The sequence below is a fragment of the Salvelinus alpinus genome, chromosome 22 (assembly GCF_045679555.1).
Source record: "Salvelinus alpinus chromosome 22, SLU_Salpinus.1, whole genome shotgun sequence".
Taxonomy (NCBI): Eukaryota; Metazoa; Chordata; class Actinopteri; order Salmoniformes; family Salmonidae; genus Salvelinus; species Salvelinus alpinus.
This window is the reverse complement of record NC_092107.1, coordinates 40,289,412-40,315,182: the sequence shown is the minus strand read 5'-3', so window position 1 is coordinate 40,315,182 and position 25,771 is coordinate 40,289,412. Positions and strand designations below refer to the sequence as shown.

General features: G+C 43.1%; 1 protein-coding gene across 3 annotated transcripts in view; it reads right to left on the bottom strand.

Moving 5' to 3' along the window:
- Window positions 1–25,771, bottom strand: part of LOC139549524 (metabotropic glutamate receptor 5-like) — a 124,470-nt gene that overhangs the window by 83,226 nt on the left and 15,473 nt on the right. For all 3 annotated transcript variants that reach the window (XM_071360109.1, XM_071360111.1, XM_071360110.1), the window contains exons 5-6: window positions 16,850–16,924; window positions 16,416–16,590 (exon numbers count right to left, since the gene is read on the bottom strand). In XM_071360109.1, coding sequence (XP_071216210.1) covers window positions 16,416–16,590; window positions 16,850–16,924 — 250 coding nt within the window. The remainder of the gene's footprint in view (window positions 1–16,415; window positions 16,591–16,849; window positions 16,925–25,771) is intronic.

The following is a 25,771-nucleotide window of genomic DNA, read 5'->3' as shown; positions in this document are numbered from 1 at the left end:
TGACAGAATCTGTGCAGAAGATCTAGGTGCTGCTGTAGGCCCTCCTTGGTTGGTGACAGAAGCACCAGATCATCAGCAAACAGTAGACATTTGACTTCGGATTCTAGTAGGGTGAGACCGGGTGCTGCAGACTGTTCTAGTGCCCGCGCCAATTCGTTGATATATATGTTGAAGAGGGTGGGGCTTAAGCTGCATCCCTGTCTCACCCCACGACCCTGTGTGAAGAAATGTGTGTGTTTTTTGCCAATTTTAACCGCACACTTGTTGTTTGTGTACATGGATTTTATGATGTCGTATGTTTTACCCCCAACACCACTTTCCATCAATTTGTATAGCAGACCCTCATGCCAAATTGAGTCGAAGGCTTTTTTGAAATCAACAAAGCATGAGAAGACTTTGCCTTTGTTTTGGTTTGTTTGGTTGTCAATTAGGGTGTGTAGGGTGAATACATGGTCTGTTGTACGGTAATTTGGTAAAAAGCCAATTTGACATTTGCTCAGTACATTGTTTTCATTGAGGAAATGTACGAGTCTGCTGTTAATGATAATGCAGAGTATTTTCCCAAGGTTACTGTTGACGCATATTCCACGGTAGTTATTGGGGTCAAATTTGTCTCCACTTTTGTGGATTGGGGTGATCAGTCCTTGGTTCCAAATATTGGGGAAGATGCCAGAGCTAAGGACGATGTTAAAGAGTTTTAATATAGCCAATTGGAATTTGTTGTCTGTATATTTGATCATTTCATTAAGGATACCATCAACACCACAGGCCTTTTTGGGTTGGAGGGTTTTTATTTTGTCCTGTAACTCATTCAAGGTAATTGGAGAATCCAGTGGGTTCTGGTAGTCTTTAATAGTTGATTCTAGGATTTGTATTTGATCATGTATATGTTTTTGCTCTTTATTCTTTGTTATAGAGCCAAAAAGATTGGAGAAGTGGTTTACCCATACATCTCCATTTTGGATAGATAATTCTTCGTGTTGTTGTTTGTTTAGTGTTTTCCAATTTTCCCAGAATTGGTTAGAGTCTATGGATTCTTCAATTACATTGAGCTGATTTCTCACTCTCCCTCTATGTCTCTCTCACACCCTATCCCTGTCTTTCTCTCTCACTCCCTATCCCTCTCTCTCTCTCTATCCCTCTCTTTCTTTCTCTCTCACTCTCCATCTATCACTCCCTATCCTTCTCTTTCTCTCTCTCTCACTTTCCCTCTATGTCTCTCGCTCTCTCTCTCACTAAATCACTCTCTCTGTCTCTCTCTCTCATTCACAGTATTTTCCTACTATCTCTCTTTCTCTTTCACACATAGACCTTCCTCTGTCTGTCTGTCTCTCTCTCTCTCTCTCTCTCTATCCCTCTCTTTCTTTCTCTCTCACTCTCCATCTATCACTCCCTATCCTTCTCTTTCTCTCTATCTCACTTTCCCTCTATGTCTCTCGCTCTCTCTCTCACTAAATCACTCTCTCTGTCTCTCTCTCTCATTCACAGTATTTTCCTACTATCTCTCTCTCTCTTTCACACATAGACCTTCCTCTGTCTGTCTGTCTGTCTCTCTCTCTCTCTCTCTCTCTCTCTCTCTCTATCCCTCTCTTTCTTTCTCTCTCACTCTCCATCTATCACTCCCTATCCTTCTCTTTCTCTCTCTCTCACTTTCCCTCTATGTCTCTCGCTCTCTCGCTCACTAAATCACTCTCTCTGTCTCTCTCTCTCATTCACAGTATTTTCCTACTCTCTCTCTCTCTCTCTCTCTCTCTCTCTCTCTCTCTCTCTCTCTCTCTCTCTCTCTCTCTCTCTCTCTCTCTCTCTCTCTCTCTCTCTCTCTCTCTCTCTCTCTCTCTTTTGTCTTCCCCTTCAATTCCCAGGTGTTTAATTACATGCAGTCCGTTATTCTGATGTTCAGCACAGAACATATTGAATTTCCATTATTTTACAAATTAAATGACATGAATCAGCGCTACTTTAATCAAAACTAAATTAACAAGCAAATGATAACAAGCTGACTGGAGAGGAGCATTAGAGAGAAACGGCCCTGCTTAAGGTAACCTGCCTAAATGACTATCGCCCTGTAGCACTCACTTCTGTCATCATCATCCACGGACGACGCACTGCACACACACACACTCACACACACTCACACACACTCACACACACTCACACACACTCTCACACACTCTCACACACACACACACACACACACACACACACACACACACACACACACACACACACACACACACACACACACACACACACACACACACACACACACACACACACACACACACACACACACACACACACACACACACACACACACACACTTGAGCTGAGGCTGTTAATCTCTGCTCTCACCGTCGCAGTAAAGGCTGATCTCACCTGAGGATCTTGCATTATAAGGGAAGACATTCTATGACGTTGAAAGTCACTGAACATTATTCTGCCAATGTTTGGCTATGGAGATTGCATGGACATGTGCTCAATTTTATACACCTGTCCGCAACGGGTCTGACTGAAATAGCCGAATCCACTCATTTGAAGGGGTGTCCACTGACTTTTATATATATAGTGTACCTCCACTACATCTGCAGCTAAATATTAGCATCTGACCTTGGTAGCATATTAGCCTTACCTGTCTGGATAGCAGAAGGGAAGATACATTCAGAACACGACCCACTGGGCACACACTGGATGAATCAACATTGTTTCCACACAATTTCAATGAACGTTGAATTGACGTTGAATTGACGTTGAATTGACGTCTGCGCCCAGTGGGTACTGTATCTCTCCAGACACTAACGCACAAAATGCACACACACACACACACACACACACACACACACACACACACACACACACACACACACACACACACACATACAAACACCGACTCACAGAAACACACACACATCCACACTGTATAACTCCAGCAGTGGTGTCAACTATCTCTCCAAATATGGAAGGTAACATTTCCATGGCAACTAAAGGGCAGAACAGAACAGAGACTCCTCAGGATGATTCTCAGATTCTTTGATTTCATCTAATCTAAAGAAATCTTTCACAAACACACACACATCACACTAGTGGTGCGAGGGTCAGCTGTTTGTTCACCCGCCCGCAATTGCTAATAACCCTTCCGCAACCACCCGACTATATGTGATAAAGTGAATATCTGAGACCCTCACCCGACCCCAACCCGCTAATATAGTAAATGTGTTGTAGACTACAGTCAGAGATGGCTGCACCTTAACCCACTAATATAGTAAATGTGTTGTAGACTACAGTCAGAGATGGCTGCACCTTAACCCACTAATATAGTAAATGTGTTGTAGACTACAGTCAGAGATGGCTGCACCTTAACCCACTAATATAGTACATGCACTGTAGGCTACAGTCAGAGATGGCTGCACCTTAACCCACTAATATAGTAAATGTGTTGTAGGCTACAGTCAGAGATGGCTGCACCATAACCCACTAATATAGTAAATGTGTTGTAGACTACAGTCAGAGATGGCTGCACCGTAACCCACTAATATAGTAAATGTGTTGTAGACTACAGTCAGAGATGGCTGCACCTTAACCCACTAATATAGTACATGCACTGTAGGCTACAGTCAGAGATGGCTGCACCGTAACCCACTAATATAGTAAATGTGTTGTAGGCTACAGTCAGAGATGGCTGCACCATAACCCACTAATATAGTAAATGTGTTGTAGACTACAGTCAGAGATGGCTGCACCTTAACCCACTAATATAGTAAATGTGTTGTAGACTACAGTCAGAGATGGCTGCACCTTAACCCACTAATATAGTAAATGTGTTGTAGGCTACAGTCAGAGATGGCTTCACCTTAACCCACTAATATAGTAAATGTGTTGTAGGCTACAGTCAGAGATGGCTGCACCTTAACCCACTAATATAGTAAATGTGTTGTAGGCTACAGTCAGAGATGGCTGCACCGTAACCCACTAATATAGTAAATGTGTTGTAGGCTACAGTCAGAGATGGATGCACCTTAACCCACTAATATAGTAAATGTGTTGTAGGCTACAGTCAGAGATGGCTGCACCGTAACCCACTAATATAGTAAATGTGTTGTAGGCTACAGTCAGAGAAGGATGCACCTTAACCCACTAATATAGTAAATGTGTTGTAGACTACAGTCAGAGATGGCTGCACCTTAACCCACTAATATAGTAAATGTGTTGTAGGCTACAGTCAGAGATGGCTGCACCTTAACCCACTAATATAGTAAATGTGTTGTAGACTACAGTCAGAGAAGGATGCACCTTAACCCACTAATATAGTAAATGTGTTGTAGGCTACAGTCAGAGATGGCTGCACCGTAACCCACTAATATAGTAAATGTGTTGTGACTACAGTCAGAGATGGCTGCACCTTAACCCACTAATATAGTAAATGTGTTGTAGACTACAGTCAGAGATGGCTGCACCTTAACCCACTAATATAGTAAATGTGTTGTAGGCTACAGTCAGAGATGGCTGCACCTTAACCCACTAATATAGTAAATGTGTTGTAGACTACAGTCAGAGATGGCTGCACCTTAACCCACTAATATAGTAAATGTGTTGTAGGCTACAGTCAGAGATGGCTGCACCTTAACCCACTAATATAGTAAATGTGTTGTAGACTACAGTCAGAGATGGCTGCACCTTAACCCACTAATATAGTAAATGTGTTGTAGGCTACAGTCAGAGATGGCTGCACCTTAACCCACTAATATAGCAAATGTGTTGTAGACTACAGTCAGAGATGGCTGCACCTTAACCCACTAATATAGTAAATACACTGTAGGCTACAGTCAGAGATGGCTTCACCTTAACCCACTAATATAGTAAATGTGTTGTAGGCTACAGTCAGAGAAGGATGCACCTTAACCCACTAATATAGTAAATGTGTTGTAGACTACAGTCAGAGATGGATGCACCTTAACCCACTAATATAGTAAATGTGTTGTAGACTACAGTCAGAGATGGCTGCACCTTAACCCACTAATATAGTAAATGTGTTGTAGACTACAGTCAGAGATGGCTGCACCTTAACCCACTAATATAGTAAATGTGTTGTAGGCTACAGTCAGAGATGGCTGCACCTTAACCCACTAATATAGTAAATGTGTTGTAGGCTACAGTCAGAGAAGGAATGATTCTTTGACTGGGGGGTGCAGATTCTTTTTGGCTGATTTAAATATGTTTCTGTTTATAATTTCCAACATTTTAGGAGGCTATTTGTTAGTCAACTGGTCCATATTTAGATGCATGCAGCTTCCCTTCTGTCATTATATGTTGTCCTAGAAGACTAAATAAACCCATTCTCACCAGAATAATAATAACTCAAAAAACTCAAAAACAAAAACAATGACAATGAATTTTTCTCTGTCATCTCTGTCATCAAAGACGTTTAGGGACCGGGGAAAAAATACGATAAAGCAGCACAACAACAAAAAACGTGAAAGATTTTATGTGCAAAATGTCCAAATGACATCAGTTTGACCGGTTGTAAGGAAATAGAAAATTGTGAAAATAACCCAACATGTTTCTGATCAGATTTCAGTACCACTTGGATCCATATTTCACAGCTTTTCTCTTATTGAATTAAACTCCGACATTGTCCTTTTTTCCTCCGTGGTACAACATTGACTTTTTCTGCCTGTTCCTAAAAGCATTATTTGCCGATTGGCTGTGTAGGCTATTTAGCACCCATACAGTTAACCCCTAAAGGTTTAGGTTTATGCACTAATACCAGACAGCCTAAAATAATGAAAGAAATGTAGCCTATAGATATAAATTACACAGGAATGATACATTTATGGATTATTTAAGGTATTGTTTTCTCTTTAGTCAACCCTCCCATAAGATACTCTATAACAGCGGGGACTGCAGGTTATGAGTCAACCAGCGCTATACAAGTGTGTGTGTGTGTGTGTGTGTGTGTGTGTGTGTGTGTGTGTGTGTGTGTGTGTGTGTGTGTGTTCTTGCGAGTGTTTATTTTAGGGTTGCAAAGGGAGTTTATATTACTGGTAACTTTCAAAGTTTACCAGTAAACTACCAGAATTGTATATCTTTCAAGGATTTTATGTAATCTATCACAAGACGTGTAGTGGACCTTTTTGTCCTTCAGATTAGGTGTCTAAGAGTCTCTGGCCTTATCGCATGATAATTTGGGGCGACAGGTAGCCTAGTGGTTCGAGCATTAGGCCAGTAACCGAAAGGTTGCTAGATTGAATCCCCAAGCTCACAAGGTAAAAATCTGTTGTTCTGCCCCTGAACAGGGCAGTTAACCCACTGTTCCTAGGCCGTCATTGTAAATAAGAATTTGTTCTGAAATGACTTGCCTCGTTAAACAAAGGTTAAATAAAAACTTTTTAAAATAGAAAATAGAATGACGAAGCTGTAAAACATCCTTAATATAAACCATCAACTAGTGACAACATCAAAACTATGAAATAACACAGATGGAATCATGTAGTAACCAAATAAGTGTTAAACAAATCCAAATATATTTTATATTTGAGATTCTTCAAAGTAGACACCCTTTGCCTTGATGACAGATTTGCACACTTTTGGCATTCTCTCAACCAGCTGCATGAGGTAGTCACCTGGAATGCATTTCACTTAACAGGTGTGCCTTGTTAAAAGCTAATTTGTGGAATTTCTTTCCTTCTTAAGGCATTTGAGCCAATCAGTTTTGTTGTGACAAGGTAGGGGTTACCAAGTCCATATTATGGCAAGAACAGCTCAAATATACAAAGCGAAATGACAGTCCATCATTACTTTAAGACATGAAGGTCAGTCAATACGGAAAATGTCAAGAACTTTGAAAGTTTCTTCAAGTGCAGTCGCAAAAACCATCAAGCGCTATGATGAAACTGGCTCTCATGAGGACCGCCACAGGAAAGGAAGACCCAGAGTTACTTCTGCTGCGAGGATAAGTTGATTAGAGTTACCAGCCTCAGATTGCAGCCCAAATAAATGCTTCACAAAGTTCAAGTAAGACACATTTCAACATCAACTGATCAGAGGAGACTGCATGAATCAGGCCTTTATGGTCGAATTGCTGCAAAGAAACCACTACTTAAGGACACCAATAAGAAGAAGAGACTTGCTTGGGCCAAAAAACACGAGCAATGGACATTAGACCGGTGTAAATCTGTCCTTGGTCTGATGAGTCCAAATTTGCGATTTTTGGTTCCAACTGCCGTGTCTTTGTGAGACATAGAGTAGGTTAACGGATGATCTCCGCATGTGTGGTTCCCACCGTGAAGCATGGGGGAGGAGGTGTGATGGTGTGGGTGTGCTTTGCTGGTGTGAGGGTGGTTTGCTGTCTGTGATTTATTTAGAATTCAAGGCACACTTAACCAGCATGGCTACCAAAGCATTCCGCAGCAATACGCCATCCTATCTGGTTTGTGATTAGTGGGACTATAATTTGTTTTTCAATAGGACAATGACCCAACACACCTCCAGGCTGTGTAAGGGCTATTTGACCAAGAAGGAGAGTGATGGAGTACTGCATCAGATGACCTGGCCTCCACAATCACCCGACCTCAACCCAATTTAGATGGTCTGGGATGAGTTGGATCGAGAGTGCGCAAAGCTGTCATCAAGGCAAAGGGTGGCTACTTTGACAAATCTAATTTTAATTTTGATTTGTTTAACACTTTTTTGCTTACTACAGTACATGATTCCATCTGTGTTATTTAATGGTTTTGATGTTGTCACTAGTTGATGGTTTATCTATTATTCTACAATGTAGAAAATAGTAAAAATTAGGTGTTAGGGTAGGGTAGGTGTGTACAAACTTTAGACTGGTACTGTATATTTTCATTTTTTTTACACACTTATTTATTTTACTATGTCAGTACGTATTTGTTTTCAATGTTTTGACGTCAAACTGCTGGCAGTTGTGCAAAAAGTAAATAGTTGGAAAAGTAGCTGCAGAGTTCTAGCCGTTGGCATGGCGACGGCAGGATAGTGGGTTCGATTCCCGGGACCGCCCATACATAAAATGCATGACTGTGAGTCGCTTTGGATAAAAGCGCAAATATTATAAAATAATGCCATTGTTGATTACATGCTGTTTTCATTCATTAGGCTTGAACCATACGGTCTATCTACTAGAAACTCATGGACAATATGGACTCAGATAAATGAATACTATATATGAATACATTTCAACATTTTAAAGTTATTCAAGTATAAAATACAAAAGTTACGATAGATTGCCATAGATTTTCTGTTAATTACCCAAACTGCTGACGATTGCGTTAACTTTGGTAAACTAGTGGTAGCTTTGCAACCCCAGTTTATTTATAATGAACCACAGAATCCACTGCAGCCCAATGAGCCGTAACTCCTCAGGGAGTAGAAACACAAACACACACATACTTTACACACACACCTAAACACTGACGGAGTACACATGCACACTGAGACAATTTAGTGGCGTGACGAAGCATTTAGGAAAACCCATAACAACAGACCAGAGCGAGGCAGAAAGCATTGACAGACACTGAGAAACGCAACTCATATTCCCAGGGTTGGGAGGAAGTGATTACATGTCATCTGATTAAATTTTTTAAAAACTGTAATCGGTTACGTTACCAGCTAAAATATTGTAATCAGATTACAGATACAGTACCTTTGGAAAGTATTCAGACCCCTTAACTTTTTCCACATTTTGTTACGTAACAGCCTTATTCTAAAATGGATTAAATAAATAAAAAATCCTCAGAAATATACACACAATAACCCATAATTACAAAGCAAAAACAGGTTTCAGTCATTTTTGCAAATGTATTAAAATTAAAAAACAGAAATAACTTATTTATATAAGTATTCAGACCCTTTGCTATGAGACTCGAAATTGAGCTCAGGTGCATCCTGTTTCCATTATCATCCTTGAGATGTTTCTACAACTTGATTTGTGGTAAATTGTGGTAAATTCAATTGATTGGATATGATTTTGAAAGGCACACACCTGTCTATATAAGGTCCCACAGTTGACAGTGCATGTCAGAACAAAAACCAGGTCGTAGGAATTGTTTGTAGAGCTCTGAGACAGGATTGTGTCGAGGTACAGATCTGGGGAAGGGTACCTAAACAATTCAGCAGCATTGAAGGTCCCCAAGAACACAGTGGCCTCCATCATTCTTAAATGGAATAAGTCTGGATCCATCATTATTAAATGGAAGAAGTTTGGAACCCCCAAGACTCTTTCTAGAGCTGGCCGCCCGGCCAAACTGAGCAATCAGGGGGAGAAGAGCCTTGGTCAGGGAGGTGACCAAGAACCCAATGGTTACTCTGACAGAGCTCTAGAGTTCCTCTGTGGAGATGGGAGAACCTTCCAGAAGGACAACCATTTCTGCAACACTCCACCAATCAGGCCTTTATGGTAGAGTGGCCAGACGGAAGCCACTCCTCAGTAAAAGGCACATGACAGCCGAGCCCGGACTTGAACCCGATTGAACATCTCTGGAGAGACCTGAAAATAGCTGTGTACCAACGCTCCCCATCCAACCTGACAGAGCTTGAGAGGATCTGCAGAGAAGAATGGGAGAAACTCCCCAAATACAGGTGCGCCAAGCTTGTAGCATCATACCCAAGAAGAGTCGAGGCTGTAATCGCTGCCAAAGGTGCTTCAACAAAGTACTGAGTAAAGGGTCTGAATACTTACGAAAAATTTATTTTATTTTATTTTTATTTTTATTAGCAAATAAATTTAAAAACCTGTTTTTGCTTTGTCATTATGGGGGTATTGTGTGTAGATTGATGAGGAATATATATATATATATATTTTTTTTTTGAATAAGGCTGTAACCTAACAAAATGTAGAAAAAGTCAAGGTGTCTGAATACTTTCCGAAGTCACTGTACTTAAAAAATAACTAGATGATTACTTCTTTGATTACTTTTAAATTCAGAAAGGATGTTTGCCAAAAAATACATTGATCTGTTTTCTCAATTACATCAATTCAGCATTAATGATGCATTATGATGACAGAGGCCACTATGATGTCAGAGGCCACTATGATGTCAGAGGCCACTATGATGTCAGAGGCCACTATGATGACAGAGACTACTATGATGACACAACAAATGTATTTGATGATAATTTGTGTCTTCTAATGCCTCTTCAGGGGAAAGTTTTCCAAAAGTAACTGAAAGTAATCAGATCACGTTACTGAGTTTGAGTAATCCAAAAGTTACGTTTTTGGACAGGTAACTAGTAACTGGAATGGATTACATTTAGAAAGTAACCTACACAACCCTGCACACACACACACTATTTCTCTCTCTCGGTCTCACTCTCTCTCTCTTTCTGCATATATCAACACTACAGTATAGGCTACTCTGAAAGTGTGTATGTGTGTGTGCGTGCACGTGTATGTGGTGTTTTGGACCTTAATCTCAACAGTACTATTCATTACTGGGTTTTTAGCTGGCTGGTGCCACGAGGGACGGTGGGAGAGAGGGAATCAATACTAACAAACTGCAAACACACACACACAGGTGTACGCAAGAGTCTGTGTGTGTGTGTGTGTGTGTGTGTGTGTGTGTGTGTGTGTGTGTGTGTGTGTGTGTGTGTGTGTGTGTGTGTGTGTGTGTGTGTGTGTGTGTGTGTGTGTGTGTGTGTGTGTGTGTGTGTGTGTGTGTGTGTGTATATAGACGTAATGCAATTATACCGAGTTAAATGGAATGTGTGAAGGTTTCATGGGGGAATCCAAAGCTTCAACCCCTGTTTGGAGCATCGGACAGAAATGTGCCAACCTGGAACAATCTTTAATTTGGGAATATCACCCATTTTCACAGAGCGAGGCTAACGAACGCTGATATTCAATTAACAGGCGTAATTATAATCAACTCTGGTGAGTTTGACAGGTTGGATGGTTACTGAGGAGTGACTGGGATGGTGTGTGAAGGAGAGAGAAATAGTTTGTACATCTTCACATTAAGTAGATTGATTCCCTGTGTCCTACCCTCTCTGTCTCCTACCCGCTCTGTCTCCTACCCTCTCTGTCTCCTACCCTCTCTGTCTCCTACCCTCTCTGTCTCCTACCCTCAATATCTGACTCCTACCCTCACTATCTGTCTCCTACCCTCTCTGTGTCTCCTACCCTCTCTGTCTTCTACCCTCGCTGTCTGTCTCCTACCCTCGCTGTCTGTCTCCTACCCTCTCTGTCTGTCTCCTACCCTCTCTGTCTGTCTCCTACCCTCTCTGTCTGTCTCCTACCCTCTCTGTGTCCTACCCTCTCTGTCTCCTACCCTATCTGTCTCCTACCCTCTCTGTCTGTCTCCTACCCTCTCTGTCTGTCTCATACCCTCTCTGTCTGTCTCATACCCCCTCTGTCTGTCTCATACCCCCTCTGTCTGTCTCCTACCCTCTCTGTCTGTCTCCTACCCTCGCTGTCTGTCTCCTAACCTCACTGTCTGTCTCCTACCCTCGCTATCTGTCTCCTACCCTCGCTATCTGTCTCCTACCCTCGCTGTCTGTCTCCTACCCTCTCTATCTGTCTTCTACCCTCGCTGTCTTTCTCCTACCCTCGTTGTCTGTCTCCTACCCTCGCTATCTGTCTCCTTTCCTCTCTCTGTCTGTCTCCTACCCTCTCTGTGTCTTCTATCCTCTCTGTGTCTCCTACCCTCTCTGTCTGTCTCCTACCCTCTCTGTGTCTCCTACCCTCTCTGTGTCTCCTACCCTCTCTGTCTCCTACCCTCTTTGTCTGTCTCCTACCCTCTCTGTCTGTCTCATACCCCCTCTGTCTGTTTCCTACCCTCTCTGTCTGTCTCCTATCCTCTCTGTGTCTCCTACCCTCTCTGTGTCTTCTATCCTCTCTGTGTCTCCTACCCTCTCTGTCTGTCTCCTACCCTCTCTGTCTGTCTCCTACCCTCTCTGTGTCTCCTACCCTCTCTGTCTACTACCCTCTCTGTGTCTCCTACCCTCTCTGTGTCTCCTACCCTCTCTGTCTGTCTCCTACCCTCTCTGTCTGTCTCCTACCCTCTCTGTCTGTCTCCTACCCTCTCTGTGTCTCCTACCCTCTCTGTGTCTCCTACCCTCTCTGTGTCTCCTACCCTCTTTGTCTCCTTTCCTCTCTCTGTCTGTCTCCTACCCTCTCTGTGTCTTCTATCCTCTCTGTGTCTCCTACCCTCTCTGTCTGTCTCCTACCCTCTCTGTGTCTCCTACCCTCTCTGTGTCTCCTACCCTCTCTGTCTCCTACCCTCTTTGTCTGTCTCCTACCCTCTCTGTCTGTCTCATACCCCCTCTGTCTGTTTCCTACCCTCTCTGTCTGTCTCCTATCCTCTCTGTGTCTCCTACCCTCTCTGTGTCTTCTATCCTCTCTGTGTCTCCTACCCTCTCTGTCTGTCTCCTACCCTCTCTGTCTGTCTCGTACCCTCTCTGTGTCTCCTACCCTCTCTGTCTACTACCCTCTCTGTGTCTCCTACCCTCTCTGTGTCTCCTACCCTCTCTGTCTGTCTCCTACCCTCTCTGTCTGTCTCCTACCCTCTCTGTCTGTCTCCTACCCTCTCTGTGTCTCCTACCCCTCTCTGTGTCTCCTACCCTCTCTGTGTCTCCTACCCTCTCTGTGTCTCCTACCCTCTTTGTCTCCTACCCTCTCTGTCTCCTACCCTCTCTGTCTGTCTCATACCCTCTCTGTCTGTTTCCTACCCTCTCTGTCTGTCTCCTACCCTCTCTGTCTGTCCTCTACCCTCTCTGTCCTCTACCGTCTCTGTCTCTCTCTCTCTCTCTCTCTCTCTCTCTCTCTCTCTCCCCCCTCTCTGCCTCACTCTCTTCCTCTTCCTTTCCACAATGGAGGGACATAAACACACTTACAGCACCCACTCACTCTTTAGTTACATCCTGTTAGCGTGATAGCATTAGCAGCCTGCCTGGCTGTTGCCATGGTGATTGGAACCATGAGATGAGTGACAGGTGGGAGGGGCCAGTGTGATGGGATAACGTGAGTCACTATAGATCCCTGGCAGGAAACAGGTGCAGGTTGCAGGTGGTAATAATGCTGGGAGGTTGAGGTCCTTCAGAGTGCGAGGCAGTGATCCCATCTAGTGGTTGCTGTTCAACACTTAGTGACAAATGGATTGGAAAAACAGTTATACAAGTGACTGAATGACTTTCCTCCTGATGTGTTTACATACCTGTCTCCCAGTTACTAAGTGAATGAAGAGCATGGTATCGATGATGATGATGATGATGATGATGATGATGATGATGATGATCACTCTGCTATTCAGGTAAGGTTACTGAAGGGATAAATAGAATGGAATAGAAATGAAATGTAATGACTTTAACATTAGATAGGATAACATGACATGTGAGTCTATCTCTATTCTTCATGGTGCTGAAATGATTAGGACTATGTTAATTAAAAGGTTGGCATGGCAACACGAGGCCAGGGCGAGCTTGGCATGCACACACATACACACACACCTACTCTGCCTGTCTGCCTCACACCCACACACACATACACACACACCTACTCTGCCTGTCTGCCTCACACCCACACACACATACACACACACCTACTCTGCCTGTCTGCCTCACACCCACACACACATACACACACATGCATATACACACACACATGCAGAGGAAGCAGTTGTCCCCTAGTGCATTGTGGGATGGTGTGGGGTCTGTGCCTCGAGCAGAAACACCTCGGAACTCTTGGGGGTGGGGGGGGGGGGGGCACAAGAGAGAAGTAGAACAAAGCAGTGCTGCTAGGGGCAGAAAGGAAGACAGAGAACGTGGTAGATAGAAGAGACATACAGAGAGGGAGAGAGATATAGAGAGGAGAGAGATAGAGGAGAGAGACAGAGAGAGGGAGAGGGGACAGAGAGAGAGAGAGAGAGAGAGGGAGAGAGATATAGAGAGGAGAGAGATAGAGGAGAGAGACAGAGAGAGGGAGAGGGGACAGAGAGAGAGAGAGAGAGAGGGAGAGAGATATAGAGAGGAGAGAGATAGAGGAGAGAGACAGAGAGAGGGAGAGGGGACAGAGAGAGAGAGAGAGAGAGAGGGAGAGAGATATAGAGAGGAGAGAGATAGAGGAGAGAGACAGAGAGAGATAGAGAGAGAGAAGAGAGAGAGAGAGAGAGAGAGAGAGAGAGAGAGAGGAGAGAGATAGAGGAGAGAGACAGAGAGAGATAGAGAGAGAGAGAAGAGAGAGAGAGAGAGAGAGAGAGAGAGAGAGAGAGAGAGAGAGAGAGAGAGAGAGAGAGGGGGAGAGGGAGAGGGGACAGAGAGAGAGAGAGAGAGAGAGAGAGGTTTATTTGACTTTTGTATATTACCTACCTCACTTGCTTTGGCAATGTTAACACATGTTTCCCATGCCAATAAAGCCCCTTGAATTGAATTGAATTGAATTGAGAGGGAGAGAGATATAGAGAGGAGAGAGATATAAAGAGATAGAGAGAGAGAGGAGATAGATAGATAGTCACCAGGACCACAAATTCCATCTAGACACCGTTGCCCTAGAGCACACAAAAAACTATACATACCTCGGCCTAAACATCAGCACCACAGGTAACTTCCACAAAGCTGTGAACGATCTGAGAGACAAGGCAAGAAGGGCCTTCTATGCCATCAAAAGGAACATAAATTTCAACATACCAATTAGGATCTGGCTAAAAATACTTGAATCAGTCATAGAGCCCATTGCCCTTTATGGTTGTGAGGTCTGGGGTCCGCTCACCAACCAAGATTTCACAAAATGGGACAAACACCAAATTGAGACTCTGCATGCAGAATTCTGCAAAAATATCCTCCGTGTACAACGTAGAACACCAAATAATGCATGCAGAGCAGAATTAGGCCGATACCCACTAATTATCAAAATCCAGAAAAGAGCCGTTAAATTCTACAACCACCTAAAAGGAAGCAATTCCCAAACCTTCCATAACAAAGCCATCACCTACAGAGAGATGAACCTGGAGAAGAGTCCCCTAAGCAAGCTGGTCCTAGGGCTCTGTTCACAAACACAAACACACCCCACAGAGCCCCAGGACAACAGCACAATTAGACCCAACCAAATCATGAGAAAACAAAAAGATAATTACTTGACACATTGGAAAGAATTAACAAAAAAACAGAGCAAACTAGAATGCTATTTGGCCCTAAACAGAGAGTACACAGTGGCAGAATACCTGACCACTGTGACTGACCCAAACTTAAGGAAAGCTTTGACTATGTACAGACTCAGTGAGCATAGCCTTGCTATTGAGAAAGGCCGCCGTAGGCAGACATGGCTCTCAAGAGAAGACAGGCTATGTGCTCACTGCCCACAAAATGAGGTGGAAACTGAGCTGCACTTCCTAACCTCCTGCCCAATGTATGACCATATTAGAGAGACATATTTCCCTCAGATTACACAGATCCACAAAGAATTTGAAAACAAATCCAATTTTGATAAACTCCCATATCTACTGGGTGAAATTCCACAGTGTGCCATCACAGCAGCAAGATTTGTGACCTGTTGCCACAAGAAAAGGGCAACCAGTGAAGAACAAACACCATTGTAAATACAACCCATATTTATGCTTATTTATTTTAACTTGTGTGCTTTAACCATTTGTACATTGTTACAACACTGTATATATATAATATGACATTTGTAATGTCTTTCTTGTTTTGAAACTTCTGTATGTGTAATGTTTACTGTTAATTTGTATTGTTTATTTCACTTTTGTGTATTATCTACCTCACTTGCTTTGGCAATGTTAACACATGTTTCCCATGCCAATAAAGCCCCTTGAATTGAATTGAATTGAATTGAGAGAAGAGAGAGAGAGAGAGAGAGAGAGAGAGAGAGAGAGAGAGAGAGAGAGAGAGAGAGAGAGAGAGAGAGAGAGAGAGAGAGAGAGAGAGAGAGAGAGAGAGAGAGAGAGAGAGAGAGAGAGAGAGAGAGAGAGAGAGAGGGAGAGAGAGAGAGAGAGAGAGAGAGAGAGAGAGAGACGGGGAGGGGAGAGAGAGAGAGAGAGAGAGAGAGAGAGAGAGAGAGAGAGAGAGAGAGAGAGAGAGAGAGAGAGAGAGAGAGGACAGAGAGAGAGGACAGAGAGAGAGGACAGAGAGAGAGGACAGAGAGAGAGAGAGAGAGAGAGAGAGAGAGAGAGAGAGAGAGAGAGAGAGAGAGAGAGAGGACAGAGAGAGATAGTTCACCTCTCTCTCTCTCCTCTCTCTCTCCTCTCTCTCTCCTCTCTCTCTCCTCTCTCTCTCCTCTCTCTCTCCTCTCTCTCCTCATCCCCCTCTCCACATATGTATTATCCTACCCTCCTATCTAATCCAATCCCCTCACTCATACCCTCACACCACACACAAACACGCAATGTGTACAGTGTGTGTCTGCGGATCAGTATGTGTTTGTGTGTATCTCTGCAGTTCCAGTGTCCACTGACCTGCCGACCAATAGGAACTCCCCCACCAGTCCCTGTCGTCTCATGGCCATGAGGATGTTCCTGACCGTCATGCCCTCACAGAAGCAGGCTACCACCCTGGCCTTGGGCAGGTGGGCTCTGAGACGCTCCAGCAGCCTATCAAAACTCTTCTCCCCTGCGTTGCTCCAGATCTTACCTACCATAGGACACATCAGGAGATGAGGTAAGTGATCAAGGAGCTTTAGAAGTCATTTAATTGTCCCTGTTTCACTTCATGTAATTTCCCCAAGGGAAACTTACCTAATATCTTATTCACCACATAGTGCACTATTTTTGCACATGGCTGGAGATTAAACTAGTGCACTAAATAGGGTGTAATCTGCCCCGAGGAGGTTCCATGTGGCACTAGGACTAGATGTACTTCCTGGTTAATGACATCACCAGTAGGAGCTTACCAGAGTGGGCGATGCAGATGCCCTCCTTGGCAGCCATATCCTTGAACGCCTCCATCCCACTCTCCCCGTAGTTACCTAGGAGACCGGAGAGAGGGCGGTGAGTGACAGGAAGAGAGGGGTGGTGAGTGACAGGAAGAGAGGGGCGGTGGGTGACAGGAAGAGAGGGGAGGTGAGTGACAGGAAGAGAGGGGCAGGGGAAAGAGAGAAAGAGAGGAACAGATTACGTGTTTAATGTATAGAATGCTCAACGAGAGTAAGTCTCAGTTCTAAATGAAGACACACAGAGAGAGAAAGAGAGAGAGATAGAGGGAGATAGAGGTTGAGAGAGAGAGCGAGAGAGAGAGCGAGAGAGAGAGCGAGAGAGAGAAAACACAAACACACCCCACAGAGCCCCAGGACAACAGCACAATTAGACCCAACCAAATCATGAGAAAACAAAAAGATAATTACTTGACACATTGGAAAGAATTAACAAAAAAACAGAGCAAACTAGAATGCTATTTGGCCCTAAACAGAGAGTACACAGTGGCAGAATACCTGACCACTGTGACTGACCCAAACTTAAGGAAAGCTTTGACTATGTACAGACTCAGTGAGCATAGCCTTGCTATTGAGAAAGGCCGCCGTAGGCAGACATGGCTCTCAAGAGAAGACAGGCTATGTGCACACTGCCCACAAAATGAGGTGGAAACTGAGCTGCACTTCCTAACCTCCTGCCCAATGTATGACCATATTAGAGAGACATATTTCCCTCAGATTACACAGATCCACAAAGAATTCGAAAACAAATCCAATTTTGATAAACTCCCATATCTACTGGGTGAAATTCCACAGTGTGCCATCACAGCAGCAAGATTTGTGACCTGTTGCCACAAGAAAAGGGCAACCAGTGAAGAACAAACACCACTGTAAATACAACCCATATTTATGTTTATTTATTTTAACTTGTGTGCTTTAACCATTTGTACATTGTTACAACACTGCATATATATAATATGACATTTGTAATGTCTTTATTGTTTTGAAACTTCTGTATGTGTAATGTTTACTGTTCATTTTTATTGTTTATTTGACTTTTGTATATTACCTACCTCACTTGCTTTGGCAATGTTAACACATGTTTCCCATGCCAATAAAGCCCCTTGAATTGAAATTGAATTGAGAGAGAGAGAGAGAGGAGAAAGAGGGAGACAGAGAGAAAGAGAGAGAGAGAGCGAGAGAGAGAGCGAGAGAGAGAGAGAGAGAGAGAGAGAGAGAGAGAGAGAGAGAGAGAGAGAGAGAGAGAGAGAGAGAGAGAGAGAGAGAGAGAGAGAGAAATAATGTTCTTAACTGACTTGCCTCGTTAAATAAAGGTTAAATAAAATAAATATAAAATAAGAAGAGGAAGTGGATGACCTGGAATTGATGCAAATGAAAGGGAGAGCATGGTGACAGAGTGTTTGATAGGATTCCCTTCTCTTTTTCTCGCTATGCCTATTTTTTCTCTCTCTTGTTCTCCGTCTTTCCATCTCACCATCTCCTTCATCTCTCCTTCTATTTTATTCCCTCCTTCATCTTCATCTATTTTTTCTTAGCAGTTTTTTCACAAGATCATTAATCTCCCAGCTCTGATCCCCTCACAAGTCCCAGTGGGCTCCTAACACCAAATGATACGCAGAGAATTTACCATGTAATAGTATCAGGTCTGTATTGATGTAGTTAGCAGGAGCAGAGCCCATGTAGCCATGTGTCAAATCCTGTGTGTGTGTTATGTCAGAGGAGGCTGGTGGGAGGAGCTCTTGGAGGACAGGCTCATTGTAATGGCTGGAATGGAATCGATAGAATGGTACCAAACACATTAAACAGCTCAGTACATCACTAGGGCTGAGCTCCCTGACATCCAGAACCTCAATATCAGGCGACGGGAAAGGAAGGCCCAGGAAAATCGTTAAAGATTCCAGCCACCCAGGCCATAGACTGTTCTCTCTGCTTCAGTACCGATGCATCAAGTCTGACACCCACAGGCTCCTGAACAACTTCTATCCCCAAGCTATGACCGTTAAATAGCTAGCAAAATGGCTACACTGACTATCTGAGTTGACCTGTGTATTTTATTTTTACACTATGCAGTCACAGGACTTCACACACACACACACTTTCTTATTTCACCTTTATTTAACCAGGTAGGCTAGTTGAGAACAAGTTCTCATTTACAACTGCGACCTGGTCAAGATAAAGCAAAGCAGTGTGACACAATAAACAAGTCAATAACACAGTAGAAAAAAAAGAAAGTCTATATGGTAGGCAATAAATAGGCCATAGGAGCAAATAATTACCATTTAGCAGATTAACACTGGAGTGATAGATGTGCAGATGATGACGTGCAAGTCGAAATACTGGTGTGCAAAAGAGCAGAAAAGTAAATAATTTACAGATGGGCTATGTACAGCTGCAGCGATCGGTTAGCTGCTCAGATAGCTGATGTTTAAAGTTGGTGAGGGAAATAAAAGTCTCCAACTTCAGCGATTTTTGCAATTCGTTCCAGTCATCGGCAGCAGAGAACTGGAAGGAAAGGCAGCCAAAGTAGGTGTTTGTCAGGCGGTGGGTGTAGCTGGTGCATGAAGTCAGGCACAGGAGAGCAAAGATAAGTCAACAACGCACTTTTAATAAAGGCAATAGCACAAAGTAACGGTGGTCCTGGTCAGTCCCTGGATGGGAGACCAGATGCTGCTGGAAGTGGTGTTGGAGGGCCAGTAGGAGGCACTCTTTCCTCTGGTCAAAAAATATCCCAATGTCCTAGGGCAGTGATTGGGGACACTGCCCTGTGTAGGGTGCCGTCTTTCGGATGGGACGTTAAACAGGTGTCCTGACTCTCTGTGGTCACTAAAGATCCCATGGCACTTATCGTAAGAGTACGGGTGTTAACCCCGGTGTCCTGGCTAAATTCCCAAACAAACCCAATGTGCGAACAAAATAACGGTTGCCACTAAATACGGGTAAAACAGCACCCAGGAATAAACCAGCCGGAAACGTACCGACCTAACAATAAACAATCACAAAGACACGGGGGAAACAGAGGGCTAAATACACAACACATATTGAGGGAAATTAAACCAGGTGTGTGGGAAAACAAGACAACACAAATGGAAAATGGATCAGCGATGGCTAGAGGGTCGGTGACGTCGACCGCCGAACGCCGCCCGAACAAGGAGAGGGACCGACCTCGGTGGAAGTCGTGACAGTGTTGGCTTTGGGGATGACCAGTGAGATATACCTGCTGGAGCACGTGCTACGGGTGGGTGTTGTTACCGTGACCAGTGAGCTGAGATAAGGCGGAGCTTTACCTAGCAAAGACTTATAGATGACCTGGAGCCAGTGGGTCTGGCAACAAACATGTAGCAAGGGCCAGCTGATTAGAGCATACAGGTCACAGTGGTGGGTGGTATATGGGGCTTTGGTGACAAAACGGGTTGCACTGTGATAGACTGCATCCAGTTTGGTGAGTAGAGTGTTGGAGGCTATTTTGTAAATGACATCACCAAAGTCGAGGATCGGTAGGATAGTTCGTTTTACTAGGGTATGTTTGGCAGGGTGTGTGAAGGAGGCTTTGTTGCGGAACAGAAAGCTGATTCTAGATTTAATTTTGTTTACAGTCTAGCCAGATACCTAGATATTTGCAGTTGCCCACATATTCTAAGTCAGAACCGTCAAGAGTAGTGATGCTGGACGGGCGGGCAGGTGCGGGCAGCAAACGGTTGAAAAGCATGCATTTAGTTTTACTAGAGTTTAACAGCAGTTAGAGGCCACGGAAGGAGTGTTGTATGGCATTGAAGCTCGTCTAGAGGTTAGTTAACACAGTGTCCAAAGAAGGGCCAGATGTATACGGAATGGTGTCGTCTACGTAGAGGTGGATCAGGGAATCACCCGCAGCAAGAGCAACATCATTGATATATACAGAGAAAAGAGTCGGCCCGAGAATTGAACCCTGTGGTACCCCCATAGAGACTGCCAAAGGTCCGGACAACATGCCCTCCGATTTGACACACTGAACTCTGTCTGAGAAGTAGTTGGTGAACCAGGCGAGGCAGTCATTTGAGAAACAAAGGCTGTTGAGTCTGCCGATAAGAATAGGGTGATTGACAGAGTCGAAAAGCCTTAGCCAGGTCGAGGAAGACGGTTGCACAGTACAATCTTTTATTGACTTAATTTGCTCACACACACAAATGCTATCGAGACACACATGCACACACGCACATACAATCCTCATCTATGCTGCTGCTACTCTGTTTATCATATTTCCTGATGCCTAGTCAACTTACCACTATAGATATCTACCTCTATCACATTGTTAATATGGTACTGGAACTGACCCTGTATATATACAGTATAGCTTCTTACTTTCTCGTGTTTTTCTTATTTCTTATAGTGTGTTTGAGTATTAGGTTGATATTGATTAGTGCATTGTTGGGGTTAGAGCTGGCCAGAAAGGCATTTCACTGTCCTTCTGCACGTGACATTAAAACTGGAAAACAACATGAAAACAACATGAAAACAACATAAAAACACATGAAAACAACTGGAAAACAACATGAAAACAACATGAAAACAACATGTTTGACTCCGTTCCACTGATTCCATTCCAGTTATTACAATGAGCCCGTCCTCTTATAGCTCCTCCCATCAGCATCCTCTGGTGTGTGTGTGTGCGTGTGCGTGTGCGTGTGCGTGTGCGTGTGCGTGTGTGGTCTTGGGTAGCAGGGCAACGTGTAAAGTCCTGTAATTAGTGTCTCAGTGAGAGGAGCAGGCGACAGATGGCACAGACAGCCCAACCCCTTACACACACACACACACACTCACACACACACACACACACACACACACACACACACACACACACACACACACACACACACACACACACACACACACACACACACACACACACACACACACACACACACACACACACACACACACCATACCACACATACATACACACACTCAAACACACGTATGCCCATGTCCAAGCCAACAGACACTTACACGCAAATACAGACACTTAATAAGCGCATATTCACAGACATACATTGTGTCCAGGGCCAGGCTATGTGATGTGTCTGACGCTGTAAGTTCCTGTGACAGAGAACAGACGTTGCCGGTGAGATCAGAGGAGACAAGATTCTTCAGACCCTCCCCCTGAAATCAACTCAACACCAGTTACAGGATACACACACATAAACACACTCAAATCCCCACATGAAAAAATGCTACAGTTTACTATAGAATACTATAGTACTTACTATAGAAATCTATATAATGCTATAGTAATACCGTTGAAGTCAGAAGTTTACATACACTTAGGTTGGAGTCATTAAAACTTGTTTTTCAACCACTCCACAAATTTGTTGTTAACAAACAATAGTTTTGGCAAGGCGGTTAGGACATCTACTTTGTGCATGACACAAGTAAATTTTCCAACAATTGTTTACAGACAGATTATTTCACTTATAATTCACTGTATCACAACTCCAGTGAGTCAGAAGTTTACATACACTAAGTTGACTGTGCCTTTAAACAGCTTGGAAAATTCTAGAAAATGATGTCATGGCTTTAGAAGCTTCTGATAGGCTAATTGACATCATTTGAGTCAATTGGAGGTGTATCTGTGGATGTATTTCAAGGCCTACCTTCAAACTTGTATGCCTCCACAAGTCTGGTTCATCCTTGGGAACAATTTCCAAACGCCTGAAGGTACCACGTTCATCTATACAAACAATAGTATGCAAGTATAAACACCATGGGACCACGCAGCCGTCATACCGCTCAGGAAGGAGAAGCGTTCTGTCTCCTAGAGATGAACGTACTGTGGTGCGAAAAGTGCAATTCAATCCCAGAACAACAGCAAAGGATCTTGTGAAGATGCTGGAGGAAACAGGTACGAAAGTATCTATATCCACAGTAAAACGAGTCCTATATCGACATAACCTGAATGGCCGCTCAACAAGGAAGAAGCCACTGCTCCAAAACCGCCATAAAAAAGCCAGACTACGGTTTGCAACTGCACATGGGGACAAAGATCGTAATTTTTGGAGAAATGTCCTCTGGTCTGATGAAACACAAATAGAACTGTTTGGGCATAATGACCATCGTTATGTTTGGAGGAGAAGGGGGATGTTTGCCAGCCGAATAACACCATCCCAACCTTGAAGCACGGGGTGGCAGCATCATGTTATGGGGGTGCTTTGCTGCATTAGGGACTGGTGCACTTCACAAAATAGATGGCATCATGAGGAGGAAAATTATGTGGATATATTGAAGCAACATCTCAAGACATCAGTCAGGAAGTTAAAGCTTGGTCGCAAATTGGTCTTCCAAATGCACAATGACCCCAAGCATCAAATCAAATCAAATGTATTTATATAGCCCTTCTTACATCAGCTGATATCTCAAAGTGCTGTAGAGAAACTCAGCCTAAAACCCCAAACAGCAAGCAATGCAGGTGTAGAAGGTGTAGAAGCATACCTCCAAAGTTGTGGCAAAATGGCTTAAGGACAACAAAGTCAAGGTATTGGAGTGGCCATCAAAAACCCTGGCCTCAATCCTATAGAAAATTTGTGGGCAGAACTGAAAAAGCATGTGCGAGCAAGGAGGCATACAAGCCTGACTCAGTTACACCAGCTCTGTCAGAAGGAATGGGCCAACATTCACCCAACTTATTGTGGGAAGCTTGAGGAAGGCTACCCGAAATGTTTGACCCAAGTTAAACAATTTAAAGGCAATGCTACCAAATACTAATTGAGTGTATGTAAACTTCTGACCCACTGGGAATGTAATGAAAGAAATAAAAGCTGAAATAAATCATTCTCTCTACTATTATTCTGACATTTCACATTCTTAAAATGAGGTGGTGATCCTAGCTGACCTAAGACATGGAATTTTTACTAGGATTAAATGTCAGAAATTGTGAAAAACTGAGTTTAAATGTATTTGGCTAAGGTGTATGTAAACTTCCGACTTCAACTGTATGTAGTATACTGTAGAATACTATACTACACACTGTAGTATCCCTCAATCATGTGTAGTACTTACTATATCATGTTGTAGTATACTGTAGAATACTATACTACACACTGTAGTATCCCTCGATTGTGTTGTACTTACTATATTATGTTGTAGAATACTATACTACACACTGTAGTATCCCTCAATTGTGATGTATTTACTATATCATGTCGTAGTATACTGTAGAATACTATACTACACACTGTAGTATCCCTCGATTGTGATGTATTTACTATATCATGTTGTAGTATACTGTAGAATACTATACTACACACTGTAGTATCCCTCAATTGTGTTGTACTTACTGTATTATGTTGTAGTATACTGTAGAATACTATACTACACACTGTAGTATCCCTCAATTGTGTTGTACTTACTATATTATGTGGTAGTATACAAGAGCAGAAGCTTTGACATATCTGTTCAGACTCCAGTTCTACCTACTTACAGGTCATGGAAAATGTGCTCTTTTAGTATTTCTCCACTTCCATGTCAAAGATAATAAAAAAAAATTAAACACTAACAAAACGACAGTAATTTACTGAGGGCATATATTTTCAATACTAAGTATCAATATTAAGTATGAAAATGTATGCACTCTGTACTGTAAGTCGCTCTGGATAAGAGTGTCTGCTAAATGACATATGTTAAATGCTAAAATGTACAGTGAATACTACAGTCATACTACAGTAAAGTCCACAAAAACACTACAGTGAATACTATAGTATATAAATATAGTAATACTACACTATTTACAGTATACTATAGTATTTTTTTATGTGGGTAAACACACACATTCCAGCCCGATAGCACGTAACCAGTCAAACTGGGAATCATTTGTGAAACACACACATCTATGCACAAAGACACAGTGAGAGAGCTAAGAAGAGCCTGCTTCCTGGCAGGATAGAGGAAAATAGAGAGCAGAGAAAAACATATCTCTATACACAATATAATAGCTTTAGAGACACAGAAGTGAGCAGAGCGGAACAGCAGCCAACAACACATAATGTGCTCTCCATTCGGGCTCAGCTGTGTCACAGCCGTTCCCATCACAATGGCAATTATCTGCTCAGGACAAACCAATTCTCACCAGGACTCTGGCTCACACCAGAAACACCTAACCACCCCTCGCCTCTTCTCCGCTCATTCTCCTCCACTCAGATCTCCTCATCTTCTCGGTCAGTGTTATTTCCTCTCTGGTTTCTTCGTCATCCGTAGTATTCACTTGAAGTCATGGGGGTGATGTAAGAATATTTTGAAGATAAATACACAACGCAGAGGACGAGAGGTCAGTAGATGACTAATGACCAAAGGAAATAGTGTTTTGTTGTGTAATAGGGAAGTATTGATCAATAGGTCAGAGATATGGGAGGAATTCCAGTCCGGGACTCATAGCTACATGGCAAGTTCTCATTGGTCCAAATTGTTTATACATTGAACCTGAAATAGGATACTTGTTATTTGGCCATTGGTCCAGTGTTATTGCAAGGAATTCTAATTGATCAACCACAGGCTAGTGCTGGGTTATAAAACTACATCCTGTCCCTTTGTTCTATGGAGAGAATCACTGAGGACAGGGGAGAATGAACATCTACCTCCCCGCATGATTTGTTCTCTTTGAATAAAGCTATTTTCCTCCCCCTGATTTTCTTTGGCGTCTGTGTTATTGAAGAATAACATCAACTGCTAACAGCGAGGTATAACATAGATGCCAAATAGGAAATACCGTCCACCAGTTCAGTTATTTAACACAGTAAAGGGCACCAGGAGACCACTTTAGACTGTCGAGATGCATGGCCTGTATGGTCCAGTGGTTAGTACCACAGCCACTTTGGGTTCCAATCTGACCCGTGTCCTTCTGACAATTTCTCCTGCCTT